We start from the raw sequence: 23,356 nt of genomic DNA on the forward strand, positions 1-23,356 counted from the left end.
ATCTAGTCTTCAATCACCTGAAAATATAGTTTATACAGGAAAGACAGGATAAGATGCTTAATTCTTTCCCTTGGTTAATTTTTAGGATAGGGAGTTATTGCTTTAAGCAACCTTCAAAAATAGTTGGTCCGTGGAAGCTTTTCACATTGATTCTTGTGTCTTTTTCAAAAATCAGTCTTATTGCAGTATAATGTACATCCAATAAAATTCACCCATGTTGAATCCACAGTTTGAAGAGTTTTGACAGGCGAAAACATTCATGTAAACATAACCACAATCAAGATACAGATCATCTCCAGGACCCCCCAAAACTTTCCTCCTGTCCTTTGAGGTCAGTCCATTTGCCCCACTCCAGCCCCAAGCACCCACTGGTCTGCTTTCTATCACTTTAAATGTACCTTTTCTTGAATTTCCTATGCATAAAATCGTACAGATTTCATCTTTTGTGTGGACATCCTTCTCTTAATATAATGCTTTTGAGATTAATGCATGTTGTTTCATGCATAGGCAGCTCTTTTCAGTGTGGAGTAGTTTTCGATTATACGAATGTACCATATTTTATTTATTGATCCACAGTTTTATTGGCCATTTCTTCCCTGCATGAGTAGATCAATACTCAGCCACTGGATACTCAAAGGGACCCCTCTGCAGACCTCTAGAGCCCACTCCCTTCTTCCTCTTTCTCCGTATTTACCTCCTATCTGGTACTTTGTTCTGCAAATTCAGGCCACTGATGCCTGCTTGCCTCATTCTCTGTGCGATCAACTCAGAGACAGATGGGCTCTGTTTTGGTTCCTTTTCCTACACCACAGCCTGAAAACTGCTTCCAGGTACTAACTGGGGGCAATCACAGAGCTCACCTTGTTTCTTATCTCAAAGGGATCACAAACCTGCATTGCCTGTTTTTGAATGTCTGAAAAGAGGCTTTTTAAAAATATATTTGGTTTGATTTTCTAATTTTTTAAGGCAGGTGGGCAATTCCCACAAAACTCAGTCCTTCACGGTGGAAGTAGAAGCCCCCTGCATATTTTTGACATTAGGTGAAATTAGGTGGGTTTTTTTTCCCCAATCAATCTTTTGAAGTGTAATTTATATATTTTAAAATTCACAGCTTAAGTGTATAGGTTGTCGGTTTCGACAAATGTATGCAACATATAACCACCACCTCTATCTCCCCCAGACAGTTTCCTCAACCTTTCTTTCCATCAGTCTTCATTCACATGCCTCAGTCAGGGCAACCGTTTCTCTGATCTCTGTCCACATAGATTAACCAAATCCAAACTCCAAACAGTGGAGTTTTGGTTTCTGAGTCCTTACAGGGAGAGCCAGGAAGCTGCTCAGGCCCTCTTTGGCACACTCAAATGGCCTGCAGGACCCAGGATGTGCTTGGCCGCCATTCCTTTCCCAGGCTCACCGCACTAAGGCTTGTTCTTGCCCTTCGACCTTGAATTATTTCTGCAAGCCTCCCCTTTTCAGATGTCTCTCAAGGTGTCATGGAATAACGAAGCTTTTCTAAGAAATCCCTCACTATCACCAGGTCTGGGAGCAACAAAGGGTTGGAGTGGAGGCCCTTGTCTGGTTCTGTCATTCGTCAGGTCTCCAGCCGGGGAGCGAGGTGCGTGTCTTTGCAGGTGTAGGCACCCGATTCTCTGTGAGGACTTTCTCGGAACCTCCACCCACTCATTTAAATTCTGGCTGTGAGAGAATTACCTCATGAGAAAGGATGGGAAAGGAATTGCCTCCCACGGTGAGAATAGTGGATTTTTCTCTCCCTCTCCCCGGTAATCTCCTTACAATGGCTTGCTTGCTAGGTGATGGCTATGGGTACCAGGGCCTCTTGAGCTGCCTCTCAGTACATCTGGGGGAGTTAATAGGCCCCAGTGTTGGCAGTTCTTTTTAGACTGTGGCACATCCATGCCTCTTGTTTTCAGATGCGCCCTAAGGCCACAGTAAAAATCTCCTGATACCTTGTTCTATAACCAATATTCCAACCAGCCTTCTACTGCAGGGTCCAATGTGAGATCGCAAAAGTTGATTTAAATTGCACTCAGCCTAATTCTGTTGTGACAACATTGAAGACCTTAAATATGCCCTGGAGTACACGAAACATGGATAGAAGCCTGGGGAAGGTCAGACAGTGTGCAAGAATGCAAAATAAACAAATTAACTACTCTCCTGCACAACATGTGCACAATCTGACCAAAAAAAAAAAAAAAAAAACCCCAAAAAAACAAAACAAAACACAGGGCGCCTTCTTTTGGAGCCTGATTTGGTTTCCAGCAAGTAAGAACGGGCATTGTAAGGGGGGTGGGGACCAGTGCGGCAAAACAGGAGAAGAGGGTGGGGGGAGAAGACTGAGAACACAGCAAGACACTCCTTGCTTTCATTCTTGGCTCCTATGGACACAGCCCAGAAGGAGCACTGTGGGCTGGGAGGGAGGGCTGCACGGCTGACAGGCTTCCTTAACTCACGGAGCTACTTCCAGCTCTGGGACTGGTGCCCATGCCCCGGGGAGCTGGCATTCCTGACCAGGGGAGGTGGCACGGAAGAGCGCTTTCAAATGTATTCAGAATTCTCCCCTGCAGCCCTTTCCAAAGGTCCCTTTCCCCCCTCCTTCCCTGACACCAAACTCCTAAGTGTACTGAAGAAAAACAAGCTCTTAATCCAGGCGCAGCCTGGCACAGCGAGAGAAACAGGCGGCATTCTCGCGGTGAGATCCCTGGGTTGAGGGTAAGTGCTACTCACGGGTTCTTTCATAAAATTTAGTCTACACTTTAGACTAAGAGTAAGCGGTCTTGAAAGTTCTTCCTTGTGTCCTGACCTTATCTTCCCTTTCACTGCCAAGCTTTTTCCTGTGGTATTATCACCAAAGCTTTATTAATAGCAATCCATTTATATCCTGGGCACATATTGTGCTCTTAGCACTGAGATGCATATTGTGAAGGATGCAGAGAGAAGGAAGGATGCGTCCCTGCCTGTCAGTGCTGCAGAGGGCAGAGGAGGAAGACGGGTGAGGGCAGGAGGAGGAGCTCCCGTCCAGTGCAGGTGGTCTCAGCAGAGCTGCCCAGACTACTTGCTTTGGATGCCTGTACTATTATGTGACCAGCAGATCCCACTCTTCCCACTGTTTGAAATATTGAGGGTTCAGATTTGGCATGCGCTATTAGACTCCAGAGTCACAGACGTGAAAGTCTCTGAGAGTCAGAACTGTGTCTCATTCACTACTACCCTCAGGTCTCAGCCTAGTACCTGGCACGCAGGTCGGATTAAGGGCTGCGTGGACCCGCCCATGTGTGAATTAATGAACTGAAGGGGCCCCAGAATGGCTTTGTCCTAAGTGCCCCCATCCTCTCCAGGCCCCTGAGAAGACTTGGGGAGACTTTCAGGAATAGTAGAAGGGAATTCTCTCACTGGGTGAATAATGCTTTATGTATATATAAAGTGCATCTGGGTTTTTTTCCCCCAAAGAGTTGTTCGTATATTTTTCACTTGATCTTTACAGCAACCTGGCTGGGGGTTGCGTAGGGAGCCTACCATCTATTACTGTTTTATTGTCAAGGAAACTGAGGCTCAGAGGAACACCTTGGCCCTCACTACTTCCGTGTCGCTCTGGAAACTCATGTTACTATAGGGCAAATTTTTCCACTTCCTCAACTGTGGATTCAGAAATACACAGGATTCAACCACTGATCTCTGATCAAAAGCCAGGAGTCAGGATCCCAGTTTTGTTTTATCAGCGTTGTCACAGTGCCTGGGAGAGTCTTGTTCTATCCTCTCTGGACCGTGAAGAGGATGGAGAGGCACATGGTCAGGGGACCACTGAATAAGCACTTCGATCTGGAGAGGAAGAACGCCAAGCAGGCGGAAGCCAGACTCAGCCAGAAACTGCAGAGACTAGAGGCCATCTGCCTGTACCACGTGAGGTCGCTGACCAGGGAGCAGCGGCAGCTCCAAAAAGACCTGCAGAGGTTGCAGCAAGGTAAGGACCCCAGGACCGGACCAGGAGAGGCAGAGCCAGGCAGCACGCCATCCTCGGCTGAGGTGAGAGTGATCTCCTCGGCTCCTGGCGAGGGCCCTTTCAGACGCCTGGACACCAGGGAAGCGAGCACTTCTGATCTCAGCCTGAATTCTAGGCTGCCCATCCTTCCATGTCCCTCCCTCGGTTACACAGCTCCCTGGAGCAGCCCACAGGCAACCCTTGAGCTAACAGTCCTCAGGCTCCCAGTCACTTCAGTCTTTCACATGAGCTCTCTCTGGCTTAAAGTCTTAGTTGTCTGCGCTCTTATTTTATTTTCATTCTGCTTTCCTTTCGCTTTATCTGGGTTGGTTTGGTTTCAGCTCTTTTCTATGCCTGGTCAACAAACATTCATTGAGTCACTATTAATGTGCAAGTCATCTTATGAAAGGGAAGTGTTGAAAAAAAAAAGTTCCCTGGGATTAGCGACCAGAGAGCAGTGTGTAAGGAGGGCTGACCTCTGAAAGGGCTGAACAAGGAGCACCCGGTTGTTTTCAATGTTCACCCATCTGAGCATCAGGCCCTTTCTTCTGTAGGAGGTGAATTTCTCAACTACCCTCCTTGTGTTTACACTAAAGCCCGCAGATTTTGCTTAGTTTAGAAAACCTTGCACAAGCAGTTGCTGTGCATTCGTACACTGATTTCTTTGTCTTCTTAAACTAAAGGGCGAACATTTCTGTCATTTTCCCCAAAGACACCTCTTTACCCATAAGCCATGAGCTTATTCTTTATAATAAGGCAAAGCTTATTCCTTATAATAATTCCATCCCGTCAAACCTTGTGTTGCCAAAGAATAACCCTTTCTAAATGTACACATCACTTGGAGGACTATCCACTTAACATAGACTATACAGTTAAGTAGTTACAATAAGAGAAATGCTACTGACTTCAAAGACTAGTTTCTAGTTAGTAGCTACTGATCATCACAAAAGGAAGGGCCACACGATGGTGTCCAGAACTCAGACCTTCCAAAGATTTCTTTTTTTAACCATTCAGTAAAAAAAAAAGAAGGAAATAAAACTGCCTGCTCAGGGATTCCACCTTCATCCAGTAAAACATGAGGGCTAAGAACACAGATTCCAGACCCAGATTGTCAGGCCACCATCCTGACTCCACCACTTACCAGCTGCGAGGTCTTGGACAGCCTACTGGACTTGCCTCTGTCTCAGTTTTCTCTAACGTAAAGTGAAATGGCGTTCGCTACCTTGTGAAGTCATTTTAGGGTTCAGTGAGCCCTGGAACAGTTCCTAAATGCAAAACAAGTGCTATATAATTGTTTGCTTTTGTCAATCAGCGGGTCGCTACAGGATTGAAACTTGAAACTCATCTACTGTTCTGTTGAAAGTTGCCATAGTTACCCAGTTCGCAGACACTAGTCTACTTTTCCTATAATTCAGATAATCCTACTTTAATATTATTTCAAAATTCAGCTCTTCAAAATTACAGTCCCTTCTTATGTGAGGCAGGCGCAAGAGCTCTGAAAATGATATGGCATGTTCCAGAGGAAAGCCAGATGCCACAATTCAGTATAAAGTCACTGCGGTCTACACAGCTAACACATGGGCCCAAAAGCCAAGAGTAACGTCCAGATTACTGGCCTCGGAATTATTTCTAACCTCCAGCTTTATGCTTTGAAGAGGACTCTGAGCAAGCAATTGAACTCCTCTGCTTTCAACTTCCCTGTCTGTAATAAATGATTAGACCCAAATAGAACGAGAGCTCACATAATGGAAAAGAATCTTAGAAGCCTTTTGGTGGAATCCCACTTCCGTTCAGGATACTGAGGACCAGATGTCTACTCTCAGTGGGATGTTCAAAAGACCAGGTTCGAGGTAGGTGGCTGTCCTTGATGACCAGAGAGTTTGCCTCAGTGACAGGTGGTATGAGAAGTGTCTGGACCAGGAGGCGGATGCTTTTCAGGACAGAGGCCCCTGTCTCTGTGTCTTTTGGATAGTCACATCCACTCTGAGCCTCAAACTTCTTGACAGTAAAATTAGGGGAGAAGGAAGGAAGAAGTATGAATTAAGTGTCAGTATTTATCAGGTACTGTACGAGGCAATATTTTTCCATGATTCATTTAACAAAATTGTTATTGAGATTCAACTATATGCCAGTTGGTGGATTGTTTAAAGTGTACACCCTCCATCTTCACCTGTAGAGATCTGGATCAGTGGGTTAGGAATTAGGCTCAAAATCCACACTTTTTAACCAAACTGTTACTAAGGCAGATTATTCTGGGACAGGTGTTTTGTGGGACAGCGTTTACAAAACACTATTATGGCAACTCAGATAGATGCAGGAATGCAGATATGAAAAAACATGGTCTGTGCCCTCAAGATGCTCACATTTAAATTGGAAGGTCACTGCACTTGCAAAAAAATTATAGTAGAAATTTCTAATTGCTAAATTAGAGTTGTTTACAAAGTAGAACAGGAGCATAAGAAGGTTCCTACGTCGATCAAAGGGCTTCCCGTGAGATGTCCTAAAAGGGGCAATGCGTGAGCAGACACTTAGAGAAGGAAGAGGATGAAGGTGAGCAGGGGAGGGAGGTGGTGGGCAGTTTGTCACTAAGGCATGTGGAACGAGGCCACTCCTGGCAGATGGAACAGTGCGTACCAAGGCCCCTGCATGAGAATGACATGCTGTAAATCGCTCAGTACCGCAGGTGTGTCGGGTAAGGAGAAGGTGTAGGTGCCATGTTTTAAGGCAAAGCAGCACAGGCAGTAACTCCAGTCATAAACGACTTCATAGGTCTTGCAAAGGAGTTTAGATTTCACCCTATAGGGTTTGGGAGTGGGGAGATTACATGTCCAAATGTTAGAAGGTTCACTCCAGCTGCGCTGTGAAGGGTTGACCAGATAGGAGAATTCCAGAGTTCAGGCCACAGTTTAAAGGCCTAAACTAGGTTATTAGCCAAGCGAAAAAAAATGAGTATCTTGAGATAATTAGAAAGTGAAATTGCATCTTGAGCGGATCAGCACCTTGAGGTGTTTAGAAAGTGGAATTATCAGGGCTTTATGACTGATTCCACGTTCAAGGGTAAAGAGAACCAGAGTCAAGCGTACCCTGCCTGGCACAATGTAGACACTCAAACAGCGTTGTTAAATTGGGTAACTGGATGGTTACAGGTACCGTGCTTTCAGAGAGGGAACACTGGGGAAAGACGAAGGTTCAGAGAAAACACACACAGATTTCTGAACCTGTTGGCACTACAGATCTAAAATGCAAAAGAGTGAAGGCTGGAAGGAGTACCCCAAAGTCTCTTAGTTTATAGGAATTAGATGAAGCTTTCACGTGGAAAAGACCGACACACACAGAGACTCAACACACACACACACTCAAGAAGACAACAGAAGAGTCCAAAAAGGACCATCTCTTGCCTTGACCATCTCACGAAGAAGCGGTTAGATAAAAGTACTAGGAGCTTAGTGTGAATTCCAGGCGTTTGATCTGGTCATTTCCCTCTGCTGGTATCTGCTAACCAGGTGGAGATTTAAGGAACTCGCTCCCTTTAGAGCAAACTAGTGCAAAACTTCCAAGCCCAAGTGACCAACTCGTGAGATGTCTTGAAAACAACCTGGGTCCTCTACAGCAGCTGTGCCTACAAGACGCTGACACATTAAGTCAAAGAGGGAGAACCCCACTTACTAACGGCCAGCAGTTACAGCTCACGGCTCGGGTGCGTGGGAGGGCGCATACTTGAGGTAAATGCAGCAATAGGCCACCAGCTCAAGGTATGGCTCACACCCACTTTGTTTTGAAAATACCATGCTCACCAAATAAAACAAACAGAATTCAAACAAAACCTCCGTGGGCCTGAGCCAGTTTAAATCTCTGACCTCAGTGTTTCTAAATCCTTGCTAACGCATTCTAGGCAAATATTGGGAAACTGCTTTAGGTTTTTCTGTTTCCATTCATCATGCCAGATCAGCCTACTCTGTCATGTGAGCCAGTGGCATTCATACCCTGGTTCTCTGCCTAGGGAATCAGTTTCCAGCATTCTTTTCCTTCCTCTCTTACTGTATTAGTTCATTAGGGCTGCCGTAACAAGTACCACAGACTAGGTGGCTCATTCAGTAGAAATGCATTCTCATGGTTCCGTAGGCTTGAAGTCCAAAATCAAGGTACTGACAGGGTTGGTTCCTTCTGGGGCTGAGGGAAGGGTCTGACCCAGGCGCCTCTCTTGGGCTTGTAGATGGCCATCTTGTCCCTGAGTCTCCTCCCATCACCTTTCCTCTGTTTATGTCTCTGTGTCCAAATTTCTCTTCATTATAAAGGCACCCATCACATTGGACTAGGGCTCACCCTAATGACATCATCGTAACTTGATTATCTCTGTAAAGGCACTATCTCCAAACAAGGTCACATTCTGAGGTCCTGGGGATTAAGACTTCAACATGTGACATTTGGGGCGGGGAAAAAAACCCACAATTCAACTCATAACACTTGTTAATTAACTCAAAACAGATATCATCAAGAAAAGGTTCTCCTCTTACTTTGGCAATGGGTGTCAGAAGAGACCAGAAGATGTTCTGGTGTTCTCACCACAGGGAGGGCAGAAGCACAGAGTTCCACAGGCTAATAAAGTGAGGTAAGAAAATACTTACTAAACCCGTGGTGATGGCATTGAACCCCTTTTCCCAAATGACCTCTTTAAATTGTCCTTGCCCTGAGAAAAATGCCGCCTCTCCTTCTTAAGGAAAGAGCCATTTCCCGGCACTGTTGCCGCCCGTTTTCACCTTCACCCTCTTCCCACCCACTTTATGACCTCACTCAATGCTGCCCTGAAGAGGGCCATGGTCTAATAACTTGAAATTTTTAATATGAGCCTCTTCATTGGTTTTCAGAGACCTTTTTTCCTTTTCCCTCCTTTCCCAGAGCACTGACAGCCGAGATGACCCAAGAAATATACAAAACCAAGTCCCAGGTGCCTCTTTCCCATCACATTGGTCCCACGAAACGCAAAAGGCAATCGCTACCTCAAAATAACACAACGTCTCACTTCATGGAAGAGAAGCCACAAGCCCAAGAGAAAGATTCTATAAACCCACCAAAAGCTCAAGACTCCAACAAGGGCGTCTCTCCTCTGTGTCAAGATCAAGAAGTCTCCCCTCACACCGTAGACCAAGGCCCCGGTTCCAGCCCAGCTGGTGATAATGGAATGGTGTGTGGAGAAGAGACCAGATCAAATGATGCCAGCATAAGGCCAGACCACAACACTGGGAAACGGAACCCCCTGGATCCCGCGGAGTGCGCAGGAAACTTCAAAGGCGAGCCCCCATTGTCAACCTACTTAGAGTTGTTTGCAAAGGCCAGAAACGCCCATTACCTCCGGCACAGGGTCCCGCCCGAGTCTGAGAGATTGCTTAGCATCCGGGAGATCTTTGGGCACAAGGAATCCTCGTAGTCCAGAGCAGAAAAGGGGCGTGAGAACAGGGTGACCAGCTAAATTACTTCCTCTCCAATCATCCCATATAATCTCACAACAACACATGTCATAATCACTAAAGAAAATGTGTTTCTCAAGCAATGGTAGGAAGCAATACAAATATACATACATATATATATATAAATTTTATTTTAAACCCTAGTTTTTATTTTCCTTATGGGAATATAATCTTTCACTGAATGAGCAACACTAGTATGAAAAGTGAAGGGAGAGGTGAATCTTCCGAAACCTTGTTAAGCAGTGTGCACCTGTTGCTGATGTCATCAAAAAGGGAACTACTCTGATGCCTAGACTTTGTCGTAAAGGAAGAATATTAAGGGGCTTGCTTACTTTTGCAAGCCTTTTCTTGTAGGAGATTCTTATGTTGCCACCTGCTGGCAAAATGGCATAGCTCTTCTGTTTGTTTTAACTTCACATCTAAAAGGAAGAATAGGAACTCAGTGGAAAATGAGTACTATCACGTGGTCTATAAATACCCCCACCCTCCTGTCACAGCTCTGTGCTCCTTGTTGATGCCCTTTCCTACCTCCTTTCCTTTCCAGGGAGCTCCATTTCGGTTTTCTCATTCCCACTTTCAAGCTGCTGTTTTCAAACTGTTTGGATCCTAATAAAAGAATAATGAACAATTTACAAGAAGTGTGCTCCCTAGAACATTTTCTTCCAAGAAGCGAAGCAGTGCGGGAAGGCAGGCCAGGGGCGACAAGACTGACTGGTGGATCTCTAACTTCCTTACCCCAGCCATGACCGGGCTGGCGGAGCAGGGACTCCCAGGGTGGAGAACTTCGTTTGCAAACTTCCCGAGCCCTCTATGATGTGTTCTTTCTCCTTGTCTATCTCCATTACAAGCAATCCCCCCTCCCGCCAAGGATGACTTCCCCAGAGCATTCATCCCACTTGTAAATGGGTCTTTTTTCTGGGCTGGCCATAACTTCATGGCCATCACCCAGGCAACAAGGACGTGGCCTCGGCCTCGCCCTCTGCACCACTTGATTAAACCACCCCTGTTCCAAGTGCAGCACATTCTTGGGAACCCAAGAAACACACATTCTGAACGTTCCTCCTTGTTATCGTGCTTGTATCTTCACATTTCTGATGGACCCAGGGCTGCCTGTTCTTCTAACCCCCAAATTGTACACGTTCTATTTCGAGTGACATTTCATGCATTGCCACAAAAGTGTGCATTTACAGATCTTCTAACTGCACAGATTTTCTTCTTATCATTTAATCTAATACATTCTCCTTCTTCGTGACAATGGATACATACTTTTATGCATACAACTCAACACAACCCAAGGGAAGTGGCTGCATGGAGTCCTGCTTGATCCAACCCATTAAATTCTAAAGAACTGTGTAAACTCTTCATCTTCACAGACCATCCTGAGCTCTAGACTGACTCTCACCCAATCAGCTTACAGTCATTCATGCCAGAGGTCCCAACTGAGTATAAATGCGCTCCCCAAAAGACATGTGACTATGTCCAGAGGCATTTTTGGTTGTTATAACCCAGGTGAGGGAGTCAAAAGACTCGACTTATATCCCATTGCACTAAATCTTTGCAAAACCCTCTGAGATAGGAAATCAATGAGATAATTGCTCTCATTTGACAGAAAAAAAAATTGAGGCTCATAGTAAGTAAAATGGCTCTCTCCATACAAGAATCTGAGTGAGAAACAAAGGCCAGAATACTGCTTTCCTGTACTGCCCATCTCACTCAAAGAGAGACAGGGACCACATGACGTCTAACAATTTATGCCTCCATTTTCAGCTATGACATACTTTTCAACCCTATAAATAAAAATCTTCAACCATAAAAATTAAAAAGAAGTAGTAAAAAGGGGAAATTCGTACTTCAATTTTGAAAGAACATGACATTTTTTAAATTACATTCATTCACTTTTCAGAGATGTACTGGGGAGAGACAATGTCTTCATTTACTTCCCCACGAGGGTTAACCTGAACCCACCCAATAGGAGGGAGTCCACCTTTCGCCTGGAGGCAGGGGCATCTGGGTACTCTCAGAGGTGGTGGCTCAGCCTCTCCCCCAGGTCCCAAGGTCTGGAGACTGTGCAGGGGACTGGGCAGATTTCCAGCATCCTCAGTGTGGGGGTGAGACTGGGTAAGCTGTTAGCAGTAGCTGGAGGGACCAGAGCCTCTGAGGGCGAAACAGCCCTGAAGGCAGGGTCAGGGGACCTGTACTCGGGGGAGGGCGTTGCCCCCACACCAGAAGCACCAGGGCAGTGGAAGCCTAGGTCCAGTCCAAAGAGAAGTCAACAGCCCTACATCACGCACAAAGCCGGCATAACCAGGTACCACTGGCAAACAGAGGACAGCCTAAGGTGTGTGAACTGTTTCGTGAGCCACCTCCCTCCTTCACCCCATCGCCACTTGGGGCCACTGAGGGCAGAAGGAGCAAGGAGGGGAGGCCAGACCTCACTCCTCAGCCGGAAACAAGCTGCATTAGAGCAGGAGGGCCACTGGGGTGGGGAAGAGGGACATTAATACCAGACCAGAACCATAAATAGTATTACCTAAATGTGGCTTAAAGAATGTCTCCCAGAAATAAAACTTTCAAAAGAGAAGTGACTGGAAGTTATTGGATCTGACTGAGAGGATATTAAGCAAAGTTAGTGGAAGTTACTGGGAGAAAAATGATATCCATACCGTGTTTATACCTCACCAAGTTGAGATTTCTCAATCTAATCTATACGGAGAAACAACTGTGCTAAGAAAAACATTTACTACAGTCACACATGAGAGATATCTCAGGTTCGGTTCCCGATCACCACAGTGAATTGAATACAGAAATAAAGGGAGTCACACGAAGTATCTGGCTTCCCATGCAGGTAAAAGTTACATTTACACTATATTGTAATCCATTAAGTGTACAATAGCATTATGTCTAAAAAAAGTATATACCTTTATTTCAAAATACTTTATTTCTAAATAATGCCAAGACTACTATTGCAATAGTAACGTTGAAGATCACTGATCACTGATCACAGATCACCATAACAGATACACAGTGATGGGAAAGTTTGAAATATTTCAAGAATTACCAAAAGGTGACACGGGCAGAAAGTGAGCAAATGTGCCGATAGACTTGCTCAGCGCAGGGTGGTCACAAACCTTCAATTTGTAAAAACGCAGTGTCTACAAAGCACAATAAAGTGAGGTGTGCCTGTACAAGGAACGCAGTTATTTGCCCTACGGTCCTCACCTCAAACACGGCTCGAGATGTCGCGCACGTGAGACCTCCAGGAGGAAAGATTTCGCCTAACTAGATGTAATAGGAACTATACCCCAGATCTCCCGTCTTCCCACCTCTTACAGTTGTTCACATGTTGCTGCTGTGTCCAGATGGTAGGCATCGATCAATTAGAAACTGTAAATGGAATTTAATGTAATTAGTTCAGTTAGTTTGAACTGCTCAAGTGTAATTCCATTAAAAATGTGGCACAAAAGTGAGTAGTAAAGAAACCTTCCTCATTAAAGAAAAACACGTTAAGAAATACACACAGAGACTCCAAACACACTTAACACTTGCTGCTTGGAATCAAACCCATACCAGCATGGACTCTCTCAACTCAAAATTATTGTTAATAAAACATTATTTCAAAAGTGTGTGTTAAAGAGAAAATGTATGCAAGCCATAAAAAGAGATACTTAATTATGCAACTCACCATTGGGAAATCTTTGAACGCTCTGGCTGAGGACTGTTTGTTCATATTGAGGCAAAAAGAAATGAGGCAAAAGGCACAGAGAGTGTGTTCAAAAGCAAAGCACAAAACCTGCCAAACTGAGTGACTGAAACATCTCACAGCAGGTGGAGAGACTGACAGGAAGTGGACAAGCACTTGCCTGCAGAGACGTCCCTGAGTCCTCCGCCTATCTCTCCATTAGCTCCGGCTCCAGGATGTAGGAAAGCATGAGCAGAATAATTAATAATTCCAATAGGTATTTTAATATTATTAATAAAAGATCAGACAGATGTAGAATATGTGTAAGCATTCATATTTGAATATTTTTCTCAAAGGATTTCCCTCACTTTCTTTAGAGGGCACACACACAGAGGTCTCCCTAAACAATGGCTCAGAAAGGAAGGTGTCCCTGTGGTCTCAGAGGGTGGTTCGCCACCAGTGCTCACATGGACAATGTAGCCACTCTTGGCATGCAAGTGGGAGGTGCTCATGTTTCAGGGAGCGTCATCTCCAGTTTAGACTCGACTACTTGCCCTAATATGTTTTTCAAGTTCTGGCAAATTTGGTTAAAAAAATTTTTTTTTTCAGCAGTATCTTCATCCAGGTCCATCTGGAAATAAAAGCAAAAATAAATATAGCTCGAGTCTTAAAGGAAAATGAGAGTAAAATCTGGATTAAAAAGGAGGGCATTAAACATGTAGAGGAAGAAAATTAAAAGCTATGGATGGAAAGAGTTCAGCAAGATAGGGTTTCTCTAGGAATTACCAGGAGTTTAAAGATGTGTTCTCTCTCATGGTCCTAACTCCATCCTTTACCAAACTTCCTGGGACTTCTCATAAACTAGAAAGGCTGACAGGTCTCCCAGAAGAGGGAGGTATCATAGCTATGTCACAAGCCTATGAGATAATTCAGATAAAGAGCCCAGGACAGCCCCACAGCAGAGGGCTGTTACTTCATAGCATTCGTTAGATAAATGATGCCCCAGAGAGCCTCAGAATGCGTGCGAATGAGCTAGACATATGTAGAGAGCCATGAACCCCCTAGTCGTTGCTCTGACGTGTACTTCCATGCCAAGTAGCAACATTTGCATCCCACGTTGCCCTCACAGCCATCTCGCTCAAGTGGCTATAATGAACTTCCTGAAACTACGGCAATTGTTTTGGTGGTCGGTCTTATAATCAGGAACTAAATGATAATAAAATAACTCCTTCCCTGCCATTTTCATTTCACCAAGGTGGGCTGGTGGAAGGTCCTATTGAAAGCCACACTCGGAAAGTCAGTGGTATATTTGGAAGGGCTGCAAGGTTCCTGGCCTTTGCTGTGCTGGATATCCTCAAGGCTGAAATTAGATTTCAAAGCACTGCAGGATGATGTCCAGATAAGCTGAGATGGATGGTCATGGTGACAAAGGAGAGGTTCTAGTTCTCAAGTCTGAGGACAAACAACAAACAAAACAGTATCTTGAAAACAAGTTCACTTTTAGCCATGTCGATGTGACACTGTGATGAGTAATAAATATGTATTTGGTCTTCGTCCTCATTCCTGGTACAGAGCTCCTAAAATCCTTGGGATTTCCTAAGCAAAAGCAAGAGAGAGCAGACACCAAAAACCAGAGGGAGCTCCAGCTGTAGCTATGGCTATAAAGTGCACCTGCTGGAGGTGTGACTTGCAATGGAGCACAGCCTCTTCCCAATCTTGGCCCAGCGAGAGGCTTCCAAGGAAGAAAAACTCCAGTCTCCCTTTTACCCACTTTGCCATCTCCTCCTCCTCCTTCCAAGGGACAAAGCCAACTGGTAGCCACGAAGGTAAGGGAATCTGGTAGATTGTTTGTCATGCCAGTGTCTCTAGCCACAGAGCAGAATGGAGAAAGAAGCAGTGTGGATCTAGAGGTGTATGTAAGAACAAGGACTAAAACTCGCACCCTAGAGATCTCCAATATTTAGGCATCCAGGAGGAAAAGGAACTTGAGAAAGAATAACCTGAAAGGCAGAAGGGAAATCAGGAAGCATCATGTCCTGGAAGCTAAGGGTAGAAATGATCAGCTGTGTCAGCTGCTACTGATGGGTCGAGTGAAATGAAGATCATTGCAAGTAGCAATGAAAGTCATGTTGTCAGTGATCAGAACTGTTTTGGTAGAGTGGTAAGCATGAAAGTCTGATTGAAGTGGATTTAAGAGAAGAAGGAAAGAAGGAAGGTGAGGCATTGGGTACAGAGACTAAAGACAGGTCTGAGTTTTGCTACAAAGAAGAGCAAATCAATGGAACAGTAATTTGCTGGGGGAAATGGGATAACAAAAAGTTTTTGTTTGATTTTTTTTGTACAAAAGGAAGACACTGACGCCAAAATCCTCACCAAAATTTTAGCAAATAGAATCCAACAACACATAAAAAAGATTATACATCATGACCAAGTGGGGTTCATCCCAGGGACACAAGGCTGGTTCAACATACGCAAATCAATCAGTGTAATACATCACATCAACAAGAGAAAGGACAAAAACCACATGATCATCTCAATCGATGCAGAAAAAGCATTTGATAAAATTCAACACCCATTTATGATAAAAACTCTCGCCAAAGTGGGTATAGAGGGAACATATCTCAACATAATAAAAGCTATATATGACAAACCTACAGCCAGCATAGCACTCAACGGTGAAAAACTCAAAAGCTTCCCACTAAAATCTGGGACAAGACAAGGATGCCCACTATCACCACTCCTATTCAACATAGTCCTGGAAGTCCTAGCCACAGCAGTCAGGCAAGAGAAAGAAATAAAAGGGATCCAAATTGGAAAAGAAGAGGTAAAAGTGTCATTATATGCTGATGACGTGTTACTATATATAGAAAACCCTAAAAGGTCCACACAAAAGCTACTAGAGCTGATTGAAGAATTCAGCAAGGTAGCAGGTTACAAAATTAACGTTCAAAAATCAGTTGCATTTCTTTACACTAACGATAAATCAACAGAATAAGAAAGTAAAGAAACAATCCCCTTTAAAATAGCACCCAAAGTAATAAAATATCTGGAATAAATCTAACCAAGGAGGTGAAAGAATTATACACAGAAAACTATAAACCATTGATGAAGGAAATTAAAGAAGACTTCAAAAAATGGAAAGATATTCCATGCTCCTGGATTGGAAGAATCAATATTGTTAAAATGGTCACACTGCCCAAGGCAATCTACAGATTTAATGCAATCCCTATCCAATTACCCAGGACATATTTCACAGAACTAGAAAAAATCATAATAAAATTCATATGGAACCATCAAAGACCTAGAATTGCCAAAGCATTACTGAAGAGAAAGAAAGAGGCTGGAGGAATAACTCTCCCAGACTTCAGACAATACTATAGAGCTACAGTCATCAAGACAGCATGGTATTGGCACCCAAACAGACATACAGACCAATGGAACAGAATAGAGAGCCCAGAAATGAACCCACAAACTTTTGGTCAACTCATCTTTGACAAAGGAGGCAAGAATATACATTGGAATAAAGACAGTCTCTTCAGCAAATGGTGTTGGGAAAACTGGACAGCAGCATGTAAAACAATGAAGCTAGAACACTCCCTTACACCATATACAAAAATCAACTCAAAATGGATTAAAGACTTAAACATAAGACAAGATACAATAAACCTCCTAGAGGAAAACATAGGCAAAACATTATCTGACATACATTTCAAAAATTTTCTCCTAGAAGAAATAAAAGCAAGAATAAACAAATGGGACCTAATGAAACTTACAAGCTTCTGCACAGCAAAGGAAACCAGAAATAAAACAAGAAGAAAACCTACGGAATGGGAGAAAATTTTTGCAAGTGAAACCGACAAAGGCTTGATCTCCAGAATATATAAGCAGCTCATACGACTCAATAAGAAAAAAATAAACAACCCAATCCAAAAATGGGCAGAAGACCTAAACAAGCAATTCTCTAAGGAAGACATACAAATGATCAAAAAGCACATGAAAAAATGCTCAATATCACTAATTACCAGAGAAATGCAAATCAAAACTACAATGAGGTATCACCTCACACCAGTCAGAATGGCCGTCATTCAAAAATCCACAAATGACAAATGCTGGAGAGGCTGTGGAGAAAGGGGAACCCTCCTACACTGCTGGTGGGAATGCAGTTTGGTGCAGCCACTATGGGAAACAGTGTGGAGATTCCTCAAAAGACTAGGAATAGACTTACCATATGACCCAGGAATCCCACTCCTGGGCTTGTATCCAGAAGGAAATCTACTTCAGGATGACACCTGCACCCCAATGTTCATAGCAGCACTATTTACAATAGCCAGAACATGGAAACAGCCTAAATGTCCATCAACAGGTGACTGGATAAAGAAGATGTGGTATATTTGTACAATGGAATACTACTCAGCCATAAAAACCGACAACATAATGCCATTTGCAGCAACATGGATGGTCCTGGAGAATGTCATTCTAAGTGAAGTAAGCCAGAAAGAGAAAGAAAAATACCACATGAGATTGCTCATATGTGGAATCTAAAAAACAAAAACAAAAACAAACAAACAAACAAAAACAAAGCATAAATAAAGGACAGAAATAGACTCACAGACAGAGAATACAGACTTGTGGTTACCAGGGGGGTGGAGGGTGGGAAGGGATAGACTGGGATTTCAAAATTGTAGAATAGACTACACTGTATAGCACAGGGAAATATACACAAAATGTTATGATAACTCACAGAGAAAAAAATGTGACAATGAGTGTATATATGTCCATGAATAACTGAAAAATTGTGCTGAACACTGGAATTTGACACAACATGGTAAAATGATTATAAATCAATAAAAAATGTTAAAAAAAAAAAAAAGAAGGAAGACACTGACACATTAATTCACTCCAAGAATTGCTAATTTTCTATTCCATCCTGAAAAACAATCCAATTTTTATAGCGTCCTAGAGACTTTGAATCCCATTAAAAAACCCATGCCTAGCAGCATTTCTCTAATAGAAATTATCTTTTCATGCTGTGATGGCAACACCTGTTCCTACTTATCCTATTCAGCATCCCCATACATTTACCACCACTATTTCATAAATCAGGGACACAACTAGAATGCAGAAGTTATCTTAAACAGAGGTCAGAGGAAAATGCCTTCATGTTCAGCTGAGGATTAAGCAGGATTCCAGCATTTAGACATGCATCGTCTAATCTCTGAAAACTGCAAGGGAAACATAGACATCTTATTTTTAACTACAGTTAGAAAACCATACAAGATTATGACCAAAAAAAAAAAAAGGAAAAAAGAAAATAGCATTGTTCATTTCAAAAGAAGATAGACAAAGGAATTGATATACAATATTACAGGGTTGTAATAGTGAAGAACCTTTCCATTCTAAGTTAATCACTAAAGGGGTGTTGCCTATAAGCTTAAGTTATACATTATGGCCCATCTCTGGGAACTCTGCCTCCCAGGTAATGATCATTAAGCTAAAATACCTTTGTTTAACTCATAGGAAGCAACCTGGCCAGGCCCACCTGTGAAGGGCTGCAGGCTGGAAGAAATTAACACAGCCTCTCTGGAGTCTGTCTGGAAGCAGGATTTTACCCCCTCCTCTTTTAGTGTGAAAGAAGCCTGAGTTCTAACTCAGGGAAGACGGTTCTTTGGGACACTAGTTCTCCATCTTCTCGGTCTGCTGGCTTTCCAAATAAAGTCATTTTTCCTTGCCCCAACAACTCATCTCAATTTATTGGCCTGTCATGCAATGAGTAATATGAGGTTGGACTCAGTAACAAATTTTGGTAAATCAGCCAGGAACCTTGCTGCTCATGGCCAGCTGGCCCCAGTTGGTAAATCTGGGGGAAAGTCCCTAGCAGCGGCCGGGATTATTTGTCCTAAGGATGGTCTCTTCAAAATTCCCCGAAGCGGCACTGGCTGCCCCAGTGCTGGGCGGTTGGAGCAAGGAATTGGCGTCTGGGAACCAATGGGCTCAGTGCAGTAAGGTAAGTCGCTCCTACGTTTACAGCCGGAAACTCTATTCCTCTCCATTTGGGGCTTTTTTGTTCTCCAGAATAAGCCAGTTTGGTTTGCATTTGAGTGGGTACTCTTTTGGAGAGAGGAAATATTTGCTGGACTTTTACCTGATTTGTGAACCAGGTTATTTCTTTGGATACTAGCATTTGTGTGTGCCTTTTGTGTTTTGTCTTGTACTTCTGTCTTTAAAAACTGGGGAATGTTTTAACTACCCCTAAAGAAAGTCCACTGAGGGATATTTTGGATAAGTGGTCTGATTACAGCTATGAACCCACGATTAAGAGGAATATGAAAAATGGGTGCATAGCACTTGTTGGGATCGCCACAAGGTGTTTGTGCAGGGTTACCTGAGGACTCTGCATACCATGTACGGCCACCTTTGCTCTGTTTGTGGTCTCCTGTGTCGTTGGTATATGTAAAACTCCCAAACCAAGCTTGATTTATTTAGGGTTTTCTGTTTGTCCTTTTGGGTTTTTTTCCCTTTCATTTCGTTTTGGTATCTTTTCTCCATTTATAGCCGAATCATTTTTGATATTTAAAACTTTTACTGATATCAAATGGAGGAAAAGAACAGGGAAAAAAAAAGTTGCTGTCCAAGAGTGGGACATTCCCAGAGAGAGGAGAAAGATCCCACTTGGTTCCTAAAATCATCAAAAGCCCCAGCCCAGAATTCAGCATGGTTGGTTGATGCCAAGGCAAAATGGTTAGAGAGGATCAGTTGCTATTTATGGTTTTACAGTAAAATGCTGAGGAATGGTGGCCTTTGAATGTCTCTATACAATCCTGCAATTAGAGCTATTCTGTGAAAAAGCAGGGAATAATGATAAAATCCCCTATGTGCAAGCATTGTGATATTGCATCAGGGAAAATTAGAAAAGAAAGGGACTGAGAGTGAGGACATATCGCTTCAGACCTTAACTCCTGCAGCTGAGCTAGCTAGCCCTACCACTCTGGCTGTTTTGCCGATACATCCGCCCCTTCCACCACCTCCTGTTCATATCCAGCCCCAATTCCCCACACCGGAGCTCGGGAAGTGGTTGGACTGCCTCCACCCCGTTATAGGGATCATCCTGTGTTAGTTCCTGGGGCACAGGAACCTGGTCTGTTATCACCATCTAAGACCCAACAGAGCACCAATTTGGGCCGGGAGCCACTTCTGAGGCAGGGCAGTTTCCCTTATGCCATTATCCAGTTGGGGGGCTAAATGCAGACAGACAGACAGCTGGCTTTCTATGGATACATAGTCCTTTCTCCACCGCAAACTTGTTTAATTGGAAAGATCACAACCTTCCTTATAGGGAGGATCCTCTCTGAATGACAGAATCGTTAACTCCTATTTTTGCTACTCACCACCCTTCATGGGCAGACATACACATTATCATCAATATGATGCTTACGGGAGGTGAAGGAGAATGGTCCTTGAGAAGGCTGGGGAAGAAGCGTACCAGCTCCACCTAACAGACCCAAGTGGTTCACCTGAAGCCCACTTGGCAGTACTCACAGCTGAACCAAATTGGACCCCCCCCCCCAATGAGGGAGGAAGTCCTTTATTAGAGCACTACCTTAAGTGCATCTTGGCAGGGCTTTGAAAAGAGGAACCAAGCAGAAGGGTTTAAACAAATTTTTTGTCAATTTGAGTACTGTGTGCTTTGGTGTGTTCCTCTTTGAGTTGGTCCTGTGTGTATCTCTCTGTGCTTCATGGACTTGGTTGACTGTTTCCTTTCCCAAGTTAGGGAAGTTTTCAGTTATTATCCCTTCAAAACTTTTCTCTGATCCTTTCTCTCTTCTTTCTGGGACCCCTCTAATGCGAATATTGGTGTGCTTCATATTGCCTCAGAGTTCTCTTCAACTATCCTCATTTCTTTTCATTCTTTTTTTTTTTTTTCCTTTTTCTGTTCTGCATGTGGGAGTAATTTCCACTAATCTGTCTTCCAGCTCACTGATACATTCTTCTGCCTCATTTAGTCTATTCTTGGTTCCTTCTAATGCTGTTATTCATTCCAGTAATTTTATTCTTCAGTTCTGTTTGGGTATTCTTTCTGTTTTCCAACGCTTTGCTAAAAAACTTTGCTCTGTGCATCTATCCTCCTCTTGAGTTCTCTGAACATCTTCGCCATCATTACTCTAAACTCTTTCTTGTGTAAATTGCCTATCTCCTTATCACTTATTTCTTCTTCTGAGATTTTACCTTGTGCTTTGGCTTGCTTAGAAGATATTCCTCTGTCCCCCTCATATTGTCTACTTATTTGTATTTTTAGGTACATTAGTTTTGTTTCTCAGCCTTGTAGAGGTGGCCCTCTGTGGGAGACATCCTATGTGTCCGAGCAGTACACTCCTCTCTTGTCACCCAAGGGCCAGGGCCCAGCTGGTCTCAGCATAGAGTCTGGCCTGTGTTTGTGGATTCCCCCCACAGGCTTAGGGACTATTTTCTTATTTCTGGTATCTGTCCCCCTCATAGATGAGGCTGGACTAAAGGCTTATGCAGGTTTCCTGGCAGGAGGAGCTGGTGCCTGCCCACTGCTGGGTGAAACTTAATCCTGGACCTCTGGTGGGTAGGGCCATGTTTAGAGGTGTTTGTGGCTTAGTAAGTCTGTTGATGGGTGGGGCTGTGTTTCCACCTAGTTGTTTGGCCTGAGCTTCCCAGCCCTTAAGCCCACAGGCTGTTGGGTGGGGCTAGGTCTTGGTGCTAATGATCCAATCAAGATGTCAGCCTCCAGGAAAGCTCATGTAGATGAACACTGCTGGAATGTCTGCCACTAGCTTTTATGTCTCCTGAGTGAGCCGCAGCCATCCCCTACATTCCCAGGAGAGCTTCCAAAACCAGCAGGTATGCCTGGCCCAGGTTTGTATGCAGTCACTGCCTCTGCCCTTGGACCTGGCACATAGGAGATTCTGTGTACACATCCCAAGAGAATGAAGTCTCTGTTTCCCCCAGTCCTGTGGGGCTCCTGGAGTTAAGCCCCACTGGCCTTCCAAACCAGATGTCCTGAGTCTCCTCCTCCCAGTGATAGAATCCTGGGCTGGGGAGCCTGATGTGGGGCTCAGAACTCTCACTCTGGGGGAGACTCTGACTAAATTATTCTTCAGCTTGTGTACTGCCCCCCCAGGGGGTAATGAGGCCCCCTCCTACCATCCTGCTCTGGTTCCCTCTTTGTTTCCAGTTAAAGAACATCTTTTTTGCTATATTCCAGTCTCTTTTTTTTTTTTTTTTTTTTGATAGTTTTTTAGCAGTCAGTTGTGGTTTTGTTGTAGTTGTGAGGAAAGGCTAGCTCACTGGTCCTACTACTCTGCCATCTTGACTGGAACCTCCCTATTTATTGTCATTTTAAACCTTGTTTTCCAGTTGATCTCGTATTTCTTCTTTGTTCCTTTCTCTTTTTTGTTTTGTTTTTGTTTGTTTTTCCTTTTGTGGTTTGATGGTTTTACTTTGTATTAGCTTGAGTTCTCTAGTTTTGGGTTTTTGTGAATCTATTGTATTTTTTTAAATTTGTGTTTACCTTAGTTTTCGAGTATGTTAACTTGAAAGTATGTTAACCATTACTGTACCTACTTGCATTAGACTGGTAGTCATATAGGCTCAAACACATTCTAAAAAAATTCTACATGTTTCTTACCCCCCCAACCACATTTTGATTTTGATGTCCTATTTCCACCTTCATGTTTATCCTTGTGCTGTTCATTGCAGTCATCATCACTCTCACAATTTCTTTTTTAATCTATGTGCTGGCTTGCTTAAGTGATTTAATTTTTCAATTGTGATTTTCTCTTTCCTATAGATTCTTGCCTCTTTTCTATTTAAAGAAAACCTCTTAATATGTCTTTTAGGATAGGTTTAGTATTGCTGTAGTATTTTAGTTTTTGCTTGTCTCATCCTATTCTAAATGATAATCTTGCTAAGTACCCTAGATTGCAAGTTTTCCCCCTCTCAAGACTTTGAACATACCTTTCCACTCTCTTCTGGCCATGTTTCTGTGGAGAAATAAGCTGATAGCCTTATGGGGGTTCCCTCGTAATTAACTTTTTTCCTCTTCCTGCCCTTAGAATTCTCTTTTAACTTTGGCCATTTTAATTATAATTATGTCTTGGCATAGGTCTGTTTGGGTTCATCTTGTTTGGGACCCTCTGTGCTTCCTGAATCTGGATATCTGTTTTCTTCTTAAGGTTTGGGAATGTTTCAACC

The 23,356-nt window shown here is 43.5% G+C and overlaps 1 protein-coding gene and 1 long non-coding RNA gene across 4 annotated transcripts in view; one reads left to right on the forward strand and one right to left on the reverse strand.

Moving 5' to 3' along the window:
- LOC116658675 overlaps positions 1–5,305 on the reverse strand; it is a 27,200-nt gene extending 21,895 nt beyond the window's left edge. Inside the window, exon 1 of the long non-coding RNA XR_004313929.1 lies at positions 5,139–5,305. This is a non-coding gene — a long non-coding RNA (uncharacterized LOC116658675). The remainder of the gene's footprint in view (positions 1–5,138) is intronic.
- CCDC190 (coiled-coil domain containing 190) lies at positions 2,484–10,094 on the forward strand. 3 transcript variants are annotated; one of them, XM_014554924.2, is made up of 4 exons: positions 2,484–2,730; positions 3,738–3,979; positions 8,483–8,606; positions 8,894–10,094. In XM_014554924.2, exons 2-4 carry the CDS (start codon positions 3,793–3,795, stop codon positions 9,420–9,422), a joined length of 840 nt encoding a protein of 279 aa, XP_014410410.2. In that variant the 5' UTR covers positions 2,484–2,730; positions 3,738–3,792; the 3' UTR covers positions 9,423–10,094. The 3 variants fall into 3 exon arrangements, with proteins under 3 accessions (XP_014410410.2, XP_014410414.2, XP_032319736.1); XM_014554928.2 differs by having other exon boundaries at positions 2,485–2,730; positions 3,503–3,979; XM_032463845.1 differs by having other exon boundaries at positions 2,485–2,730; positions 3,560–3,979.
- Positions 10,095–23,356: the final 13,262 nt, after the last annotated feature.

This window comes from Camelus ferus, chromosome 21 (assembly GCF_009834535.1).
Source record: "Camelus ferus isolate YT-003-E chromosome 21, BCGSAC_Cfer_1.0, whole genome shotgun sequence".
Taxonomy (NCBI): domain Eukaryota; kingdom Metazoa; phylum Chordata; class Mammalia; order Artiodactyla; family Camelidae; genus Camelus; species Camelus ferus.